Source organism: Gregarina niphandrodes, assembly GCF_000223845.1.
Source record: "Gregarina niphandrodes unplaced genomic scaffold scaffold00001, whole genome shotgun sequence".
Classification (NCBI taxonomy): domain Eukaryota; phylum Apicomplexa; class Conoidasida; order Eugregarinorida; family Gregarinidae; genus Gregarina; species Gregarina niphandrodes.
Window position 1 is genome coordinate 592,337 of NW_011645773.1, and position 10,217 is coordinate 602,553.

General features: G+C 55.2%; 4 protein-coding genes across 4 annotated transcripts; 2 read left to right on the forward strand and 2 right to left on the reverse strand.

Annotated features, from left to right (window-relative positions):
• Window positions 1-1,081: 1,081 nt before the first annotated feature.
• Window positions 1,082-3,739, forward strand: GNI_008140 (hypothetical protein; the record flags this gene model as incomplete). The annotated part of the gene is made up of 2 exons (XM_011130398.1): window positions 1,082-1,306; window positions 1,352-3,739. The coding sequence occupies 2 exons, from the start codon at window positions 1,082-1,084 to the stop codon at window positions 3,737-3,739; spliced, it is 2,613 nt and encodes an 870-aa protein (XP_011128700.1).
• Window positions 3,740-4,029: 290 nt separating this feature from the next.
• GNI_008150 (DHHC palmitoyltransferase) lies at window positions 4,030-5,055 on the forward strand (the record flags this gene model as incomplete). The annotated part of the gene is made up of 2 exons (XM_011130399.1): window positions 4,030-4,631; window positions 4,761-5,055. 2 exons carry the CDS (start codon window positions 4,030-4,032, stop codon window positions 5,053-5,055), a joined length of 897 nt encoding a protein of 298 aa, XP_011128701.1.
• A 1,537-nt stretch (window positions 5,056-6,592) lies between these two features.
• GNI_008160 (RNA helicase) lies at window positions 6,593-7,873 on the reverse strand (the record flags this gene model as incomplete). The annotated part of the gene is made up of 1 exon (XM_011130400.1): window positions 6,593-7,873. One exon carries the CDS (start codon window positions 7,871-7,873, stop codon window positions 6,593-6,595), a length of 1,281 nt encoding a protein of 426 aa, XP_011128702.1.
• Window positions 7,874-8,535: 662 nt separating this feature from the next.
• Window positions 8,536-9,447, reverse strand: GNI_008170 (putative transmembrane protein; the record flags this gene model as incomplete). Its single annotated transcript, XM_011130401.1, has 1 exon — window positions 8,536-9,447. One exon carries the CDS (start codon window positions 9,445-9,447, stop codon window positions 8,536-8,538), a length of 912 nt encoding a protein of 303 aa, XP_011128703.1.
• Between the last annotated feature and the right edge of the window lie 770 nt (window positions 9,448-10,217).

A 10,217-nucleotide genomic window follows, 5' to 3' on the forward strand; every position in this document is an offset into this window, starting at 1 on the left:
GCAGGATATACTCATCCTGGTATTTGTAACCATGGCTGTAGTATGGGAGATCAAGGTCGTAGTGAGCGCTGTAGTAATCCTTGTAGTAGTAGGGGTGGTCGTAGAGGTCGAAAAGCGTGTGTGTCACGGGCAGTCGCCTGAGTAGTAATTGGTTGGAAAGAAGATCTGCGGGTGACTCTGGAAGTGATAGCGGAAATAATTACTTTGTTGGGTGCCGGAGAGGGTCTCGCTAGTCGAAAATGGGTTGTCAAGGGGGCACTTAGGGGCCTGACTCCAAAGGTATGCGGCAGCGGCAGCAGCCCGGGGAGTCAATTTCCTCATGGAAAAATGTTAGGTTGCATTTCTGGCTCAAAACCCGGAACCTTGCTGAACAGTGTGAACAATGCGCGAAGACTCACGCCGCACGCTTAGTGTGTGGTAATGCATTTATCCAGGCAAGGGAGCTGTCCAAGGACAAGATGAATTGTTATGTGCCAACCAAACAAAATGGGCCACCGCCCTCACCGTCTGGCAAGTCCCGAGTTATCCATCCTGCGTATCTGCACCATTGGACTGCGCCCGTGAACGGCTCCGCCGGGGTCGTTCTAATTAGGCGACTGGGCCAGACGAAAGGTCAGCAAGCCTACCGAATAGGGGATCCCACTGCTCAATGTCCAACTTCACAATCAGACCTTCCCGGGTGAAGGGGTCTCCCTTAATCATCTCGTTAACTTCATCAACGTCTTCGGCCATAAAGATAAGGAAGCCAGCCCGGAGTGTGGACCCCTTGATTGGTCCTGAAGCAATTAGCTTTTTCTCCTCAATCAATTTGTGCAGGTACATGACATGCTCTCTAACGAACTGATCCCATTCAGGTCCGTCAGGATGTTCCATACGTACAAGGTAGATATTCATCGTCGTAGGCCTCCAAAAAAAATTGGACCTAGGGCGGGGAATGTCGCGTGGCCCGACGAGCGGTGGCTTGACGTTGTGGTCTGTCTGATGGCGGGCTGACAACAGCTGGAAGTCCAGTTGGGTATTTTGGGTGTGGTTGGGTTGAAAAGATGGGGACGCAGGAGGCCTTTGGTTTCCTCAGTGAAAAATGGTGTTGTTGGACTTCGGGTTGAAGGACACGTACATTCAGACAACACAGACCCAGAACCTTGGTCGTTTGTTGAATAGTGTGTGTCGGGAGGCGCAGGATGTGATAAAGGACATTGCTGAAAGAAGTCAGACGCAGGAGTTGTCGGTGGGTTCAAATTTGCGACAAGACCTGTGGGAGCGTGTGCGCGTACTACGAGAGTTGTATCTGAAATGTGTAGTGCTGGTTAGTTTGCAGGAGGACGCGGCGGCGATATGTGATGTGGTTCAGGTGGGTGCAGCGATGTGGGACGCACGGGAGACGGTGCGACGACGTGCTCAGGAGTTTTTCGAGATTCAGTGGCCGCCGATGGGGGCCTTTCCACCGCCGCAACCGCCGTGGGCCCTGACGACAGCAGTAAACGTGTTGACGGGTGCGAACCCGAGGACTTTGCCCAAGTATGCGCAATTGGCAGTGGAGCAGTGTAGTAGTAACGCAGTGGACGCAGTACGTAACATCCGGTTGCCCTTAATAGCCCGGAAACGCATCGGCCGTCGACTAACCAGCATCATTCGTTCGGACTATGCGTTGGCTTTGAGTGAAAGTCGCAAGGTGGAGACTACTCTTAATTTTGTCACCTTCAAACTTGAAATGGGTCGCGTCCATCTGGAGAGCCAAGGGGAGTTCCAAGTCACCTTCCTCACTGATTTCCGGCATTTCCAATTCGAACGTTTTCGCGTATCTGTAGGCGAAGGCTTGGGCTACGGCGTTTCCCCCGAACTCGACATCATGGGTGGAAACACCCTGCAGAGCGCTTGCAATGTAGTCATCGAGACGGTGGAGAATCTCAAGTCTCGAGCGCTTTACGAGGTGAACAGCTGGAAAGCATTGATCAATGCGAGCAAGGAAACCCGGGAGAAAGCTCGCGACCTGCGCGTCCTAGCACGTTGGCTTGCCCTTAGTGATAAGACCACAATCCAGCGAGACCAATTAGACCAAATTTTGGAACGCGATCCGTTCCAGGCGGTGTTGCAGGCCGGCACGTTGGAGGCAGACAAGAACAAGTTGACCACAAATTTGGACATTCATCGCGACGAAAACGATCATTTGTTTGAGGAGGCCGAAGCGGAGGGCAAGAAGGAGGATGTGAGTACGGTGCAGCTAGACGATCTAACCCGGCAGTTATACCAGTCGCTATGGCGAATGGAGAAATTATGTATTGACAAACTTGTGCGTGAGCGGAAAGAATATCGCAGTATTGAAGGCGGCGAATTTACCCTTGAGTTTTATCGCTTTATTGTACTCCTTGCCGCACGTATTGCCCGGTATTCCGCTCTGCTTATATTGCGCGACCAGGCCCGTAATATGTGCAGGTGTACCGCAGCACCCGGTGGGGTTATTTACGTACGTGAGTGGAAAGAGAATCGGCCGAAAAGGACTAAACAAAAGACCACCCGTTGGGCTAAACTCTTCAAAAAATACTTCCCCACGCCCCCCACTGAAGGACCGTCACTGGCCGAAGAAGGCGATGATTCCATACCCTTCGCCTGCCTCTTCCCCCCGAACGCCATGCCCACACACACCGACTATGTCGATATAGATTTCCTACCAGGATTACCCCAAGCCCTATTTGAAGCAGCCCTAGGCAGTACGCACACCGGCATCTGTCGGCTCACCTTCGGCCTAGACCAGGCACAAGCCGAACTCTTCGTCCAACTTGAACCACTACACGGTCTAATACAACAGTTTATGGCTCCCGAAGAACTTGTTGAAGAACAACCCGAAAAACAACCTCTCGTCCAGAACCTACCTGCAACCCAACAACCGGAAGAACAAACCATGCCAGTCGAACAGCAACCCGTGATTCACCACAATGTCCAGCCAACTCCGACAGCCAACATGCAGGCAGGCAACATGCAGGCAGGGTCCGTGCCGCTAGTCAACAATCCCGCTGGTGATATGCCCACAGGTAATGTCGATCTAAATGTGAGGGATGTGTCCGCGGAGAATCTACGGAGTTCTCCGTCGAAAAGTTCGCCCTTCCGGGACCTCGTGGAGCAGGGAGGAGTGCGGCTGCGGGGTACGGTGGGCGAAGAAGTTTCGACGAAGCCGAAGGGTGCGACGAAAGCAGAGAAGAGGGCAAATTTGCAGCGCGTTGTTCGACTGGTCGCGCGTCAAAGTCAGACCAAGTATTTTTACGTGCATGATGAGACGTTGGCATTCCAGACGGCCTCATCGTCAACGGTGCGTGGATTCGGGGGCATGTACTTGGACTTGACGATGTGGATATCTACCTCTTGCGACATTTTGGCGTTCATGGCACTTGAGGCGCTTTCGTGTTTGATTGGTAAGTGGAAGGACTGGTCGTCAGCCATCACCGGATTGCACCTGGAGCTGTCTTATTGCGGCCGCCGCTCTGTCAAGATCTGGATGGATCTCCTCACCGGCCACCTCTGTGTCGACCCCACGAATGTTGGCACACGCCTGACTGAAAACGGTGTATCCCTTTCCGTCATTGCCCACCACACCGCCCTCCTCGCCGGCCCCCTCAACGAAGGCGAAATCGACACCTTCCTGACCGAACTAGAACGCCTCGAAAGCATCAGCGCCCCACCCGTCCTAAACGACAGACTTCCAGAGTCCATTGAATTAATTAGCGAAGATGAACACGCTGACTAAGACCTGAGCGTCCATGGCCGGGCTGGACGTCGGTGTCCGGGCTGGGCGTCTGTGGCCGGGCTGGGCTGGGCTGGGCTGGGCTAGTGACCCAACAGCAAACGCTGATGGATGTTTTGCGTCCGAGCGAGGGAATTAGCACAGGACTATATATTAGCGGCTACGACCCGGCAGCCGGGACCTAGCGGCCGGCCAAGGTCGTGGCTTGGAAATCTTTTGTTGGCCTCCTGGGCAAGGAGGTGGTTGAGAGGGGGGCGGTTCTAGGAGGCCGGTTTTTAAGTACAAAAGAATTGATGCCTGATGAGGTCGAGGTAACGCAGACCTGGCTATCGACGGCTCACCAGCGGCGCGGAATCTGCTCTCGGTTTCCGGCGGGGGATGCAGGGGAAGTGGCGCGTTTGCAGCACGAGTGGAAGAAGCAGCAGTTTCGGCGGAAGGGTCCTCAGGCGTGTTGTTTGCCGGGCGGAGACTTGGCTGGGAGTCGCGACCAGTTGGAGTTTTGTCGCAGGCACGGATTCGAACGCCCGTACAACCCCCTGCAGGTAGCGAGTTGGGTCTTCTTCACACTAGATCTTGTTCTCGGCTTCGTCTGCCTACCCCCCACCCTACCGACCACCGCCGCTCAGTCCTTCTACGGACTCTTCGCTATCGTGGCCCTCGCCACCCTCGTCGTCGCGGGTATTGTCACCCGAATGGATCCCTCAGACGACCTCGTCTTCCTCCTAGACAAAAACGACGCCGTGCTTAAGGGACCTCCGGAAACCTACGTCCAGTGCGACCTCTGCGGCGCCGTAGATGTCGACTCCAAACACTGCCGCTCATGCAACAAATGCGTCGCCCGCTTCGACCACCACTGCAAATGGCTTAATAACTGCATCGGTCGCAAAAACTACAAGTACCTCCCACCAACTCCTCTCCTCCTGCCGACAATGTCCATCACCGCAATGTCCATCACCGCAATGTCCATCACCACAATGTCCATTACCACAATGTCCATTACCACAATGTACCTCCCGTTTTTCAGATGGTTCTTTTCCCTAATTGTGTGTGTAGCTCTCCTGGCGCTGACGCTCTTAGTCTATACAGTCGTGTCAATAGTCATGGTCGCTCAAGGTAGACTCAACGAGACCTGGACTGCCCGGTACAACATGGCTTCCCCGCCGCCAGCTGCAGTGCTCTACGTGATTCAAGCTATTCTCATAATTCTTAATGTACCTTTCTTCGGACTAGACTTGCAGCTAGTCCTTCTCCACACCTACCTGGCTTCCAAAGGTAAGCTTGAGGTGAATGACTTCGCCGCACCTAGGTGCCGTGACTGAAGCACCACACCGAACGCAGCGTAACCACACATATGGCACTGCATACATACGGCACTGCATAGGGCACGCATATTGAACATCACTGACCCCCGAATTTCCTTGAATAGGTTGGACAACTTTCGAATATATAACTCAGAGGGTGCGCCCTAAAGAAGATTCTGAATCCATATGCTGCGAGTGGATTATCATTGACAAAGCGTAATTTCTATTTCCCCTTCCTGACCTCATTCCTATGTCCTGATCTGGAAAAAGTGGTATTTTTAGTCGAATGAGGCGTGCTCGCGAAAAGTGGCGACATAAAGAGGACATAGTGGACGAGTCGGCTGCGACCATCCAAATGATGGAATCTCCACCGCAGATGTTCCGGCGTCCGAGCATTTCAGAAGATTCTATGCCGGGTAAGGCCACATGGGGTGGGAGTATATACAGCTCAGTTTCGGCAAACCCCGTTTGAATTCCTATAGACAGCATCAGCAGTCACCCATCGCCATTCGGGGCTTCCGTGATCGTCTAGGTCAGTTGGGCGGTCTCTAAGTAGGTTGGGCCGTCCAGGCAGAGACGTCTACGTAGAGGCCGGAGATTGAGGTCTGGACCAAGGGTGAGGTCCAGCCTGAGATGAGGTCTGGACCAAGGTTGAGGTCCAGCCTGAGATGACTGACTATCCAGCCCGAGATGAAGCCCGAGAGGGAGATCCGGCCGGATATTGAGATCCGGCACGAGATTAAGATCCGACCCGTGATTAAGACCCGACCCGAGATCAACCAAGTACCGGTCACAGACCAAGGCCCGGTCGGAGTTAGGACTTGCGTTTGGCCGCTTGGCGTTCCTCTTCAAGAAGCGCGTTGATAAATTTCCGGCGAAAGTCGCGGCTCGTCCCAGGTGGGTCGTGGGACGTGGCCGTGCCCAGTGGAGGCGACGCTGGGGCCGTGGACGCTGGGGGAGCCGATGTCGGCGGAGACAGCCCGGCGGCAGCCGATTCGCTGGCTCCCGCACCGCGACGGCCGTCCAGGCAATCTTCAAGATCATCCGCTACACTACCACCCGTTTCATCGCGCATGGCGGAGATGAGTTGCGAAACAGCCGATTTCAACCGGTGGAACTTTTGCTATAAGGATCATGATGAGAGGACCGCAGGGGACAGCCGCAAGAGTCGGTGCGACAGAACCACCCGAGAGAACCCGCACGAGACCAGTGTTACTCACTCTTTCGAGTTGCCATTTCGTCCTCCAAAACTCAGCTTCCGCTCGCGCCATTGCAAGCTGCTCCTCCAGCAATGCTGTTGATTCCCCCCCTCTTCCCAGCATCCACGCATCCTCTTTTCCCATCCCATGTAATAAAAAATAGATCAGTCAAAAGATCGTAAGCGTGATGTCTTGATATTGTAGTTAGCTAGCGCGCAGCACACGCGTGTGCGCACACGCGGTGGGGGCGAGGCGCGCCGGCAATAAAATATTTTTGTAACTATTGTGTGGCGACTCGCTGTTCTACAGCGATTCCACTGTTCTACAGCGACTAGGATGTTCAATGATTGCGCTGTCTAGTCTTGGCCGCCTTCGCCGGTTCCATTCTCCCTCTCCAATGTCCTAAGCAGCTCGCGCAACTGCATGTAGTCTGACGGTATTTCGTGGATTGGCAAATCATACTCTTGCGCAACTTGTTCCAACAGCAGCTTCTCTTCCGGGTTAGCTATAAAGGAAAGGGAGAAGCCACGGCGGCCCATGCGCCCGGCGCGTCCCACGCGGTGAAGGTAGGTTTCGGTGGCTGCTTGATCAGTGCGTTGACCGTTTTCATACAGCACGGGCATATCATAGTTCACCACGAGATTGACAGCGGGCACATCTATACCTCGAGCGAGCACATCGGTGGTAACTAAGATGGTCGTTGTCTTGTTTCTGAATTCCTTCATTCGCTCGTCACGTTCGCTCGGACTAACGTTACGACCCACCAGAAGCGTGACTGAGAAACCCTGTTGCTTCATAAAATTGGCCAGCTGATCCGCGCCGCGAATGGTATTGCAGAAGACAATGCCTTGGCCAGCGGTGAGCAGGTTGAAAACGGAGCTAACAGCTTCATTCTTCGCTCCGTAATTGTCTGAACTTAAACTAGACCAAAGCTGACAGAGACTAGACACTTTCAAATCCGTTTTCTTTAAAGTCGCTCTATGGGCGTTCGGCGCGATCGATTGCGAAAACGCGCGCACACGTTTTGGAAACGTTGCGCTAAATAATAGCCGTTGCGCGTTCGGGCACTTCTTGACGATTTTCATCATAGTCGCGGCCATGCTGTTTGAGTCTGCGCCGTCCAGCATGGTATCGGCCTCGTCCAAGACGACAATTTTGATGGCGGAACCGTCTAGAGCGCCCCGTCGAAGCCAATCTTCAATCTTACCGGGTGTTCCAGAAATAATGTGAGCGCGGGGCGGAGACTGCAGTGGAGGACACCCCAGCTCGACTTTCACTTCCGTAAATTGCCCTAGGTCTCGCAAGACGTCCAAGTTCTGTTGCGCTAATTCCCGGGCTGGGGCTATAATTAGCGCCTGGCATCGTGCTTCTCGCTCGTCCACTTTACTCAGGGCCGCCAGTGAGAAGGCCGCAGTCTTCCCACTACCATTCTTTGCCTGCCCGATGAAATTCTCATTCGAAGCCAAAATGATGCCCAACGCCTTCGCTTGAATGATTGTAGGCTTCGCAAACCCCTTCACCCGAACCGCCTTCAGCAATGAATTCTTCAACTCCAAGTGCTCCCACTGTAGGTCAGCCAGCAACTCCCCTCGGGCCTCGGCCTCGCCAATCAAACTCTCGGGTGCAGGAGTCGTCATAATTTTAATTGCTTCACCCCGGCCAACAGGCCGGCAGGGGGACTCGACAACGGCCGATCGGTTCGACGGAACGGTTCGATAGGTCCGGGTGGTTCCACGGGTGCAGAACGTTCGGCGGTGCGTCACATTTTAGCATGACCTCACCGCTCCCGAAGGAAACGATCGTTCCCCGAGGGAACGACCGCTCCGAAAAGTATCTAGCTAAGGCGGTATGCTGACCAAACAGCTTGGTCTCAGCATCCGGGAGGAAGCAACAGGAGGAAGCAGCGGGAGAAACTAATACCCACGAGGGAACACCATTACCCCTCAAGACCGGGAGAACATCTGGAAAGCTTCTAGGAAGAGAGCTCCCATCAGCTTAGTTCCCTTCCAGCTAGTTCCAGCACCGGGTTCCTCCGTTAAAGGAACAGTATGCAGTAGGTTACAGTCCAGCTAAGACCCAAAGCTATGACAAGGCTGACCAAATCGCACAGGACCTGTGAGCAGAGCGGCTCCTGTCTACCTGACGAGTATCCTCTCGACGGCAACAACGCCAGGAACGACGGGAGCGCAGTTACCAAGGGCAGTGTGCAGCTTCCGCCAATCAAGGCCATGAAGGTCGGTACATCGAACGGGTTAGTGATGGCAAGTAAAATACAGAATAAGACCTGCATGGGTAGTTTTCAGCCGCGAAGTCGTCGGGTCACGGCAAAGGTGTCAACCCGGAAGGCGCCAGGGAGTGTCAGGTGGGCCTGGAAGGTGGCAGGACGGGGTAAGGAAGGGGTGAGGAAGAAGTCATGAAAGGGTAAGGAAGGAAGGTGGGTCAGTACGAGAGAAGCTTTGATGAAGACTAAAGTTCTGGCTTTTTCGACTTTGCAGTGTGCGCACCTGGGTGGTTGTGTGGCCTCTCGGAGTTGGTCGTTTCCTGTCCAGTTGGCGACGTCGAGCGCCTCGTCATGGACGATGATGGGGTTGGGGAGGAAGCCGGCGGGAGGGTAGGTGCCAAGGTGGTCTTGTATGGCGTTGACGACGGGGAAGAGGTGGAAAGGGAATTTGAGAAAGAGGCCCGCAAGGAAGGCGGCGAACCCTAGACTGAGTAGCCAGTTGTCGGTATCGAACCAGGGGTCCCAAGTACCGTTGTTGGTATAGAAAGCGGTCAGCGCGAACAAAGGGAGGATCCAGGCGACCGCACCCAAGGTGACAGTACATGCAGATGCTCGAGCTTCCTTGGTCGCAGTGTAGCCCACACACAACATGTTCTCCACGGGGCCGTAAGCATACATCGCCATCCCAAACGCAATGAGGAACCTTCTCGGATCAACCAGACACTGGCGGTACCACTCCCGCACGCCCATCTCAGCACGCTCCAACGCGTCCAACAACCGCTCCCACTTCTCCTCAATCCAACTGGACCCCAGCCACCCGACCACCGAACCACTCGCTTCCACAGCTCTACCGTCGGCCATATCCCCCTCCCCTAGTCCCCCATCCCGGAGACCGTCGTCCACAGTCATCACGGAGGGCGCAGCCACCACCCCCCAGGAAGGCACCCGTGGCTTGGGCAGACCGGCCATCTTCTTGATCTCCGTAGCCATCTCTCTTTCATACTGAATCCGACGCTGCATAAACCGCGACAGCCTCCCTTCTCTTTCCACGCTCCGCGGCTCCACGCTCCTTGGCTCCACCCCGGCTTGTTCCTCTGCCAGGTCGTGGCTGTCCAGGTCGTGGCTGACGACCTGCACCGCTTCGGTGCCCTCGGGTGTCCGCAACGCGCCAGTTGCCGAGTGCCGCTCCCCGGCTACCGTCCCCTCGTCCAACCGCGCAGTGAACACGGGCCTTTCGACTGATCCCAGGGTCTCCGGCCTCGGGGTCTCCAGTCTCGGGGTCTCCGGTTCCGCGATCAGGTTCGATTTGGCCGCTGGCAGATTCGAACTCCCGGCGGGTGGGTTCGCGGAGTGCCCTGCGGGATCCGGTCGTGCACTCGGTCGGTCGACGGCTAGTAGAAAGCGCCCCCAAATATGCTTCATTGCGGTCCGCACTTTGCGGGTGAGCGACGAGGGTTCGTCGGCAGCGCCGTCCGGTTCCGAAACGCTGTCGTGTTTCGCCGACGGCAGTTGGGTCGCGGGGGCCACAATAAACGTGGTTTGACTTGGGACTCGTGGCTCTGTGGTCAAGGGATGCGTGGGAGGGGCGGTCGTAGGAGATGCGGCCGTGGGATGTTTGGCGACGAGATGAGTGGTCACGGGACGCGTGGACATCACGATCGAAGTCTTCATGTGAGTAGTGGATGGGGGAGGTGTAGCGTTTGCTAGGAGATGGGGTGGCGCGAGTCCAGCAGCTGTGCCATCGGAAATGGTGGTGGGGA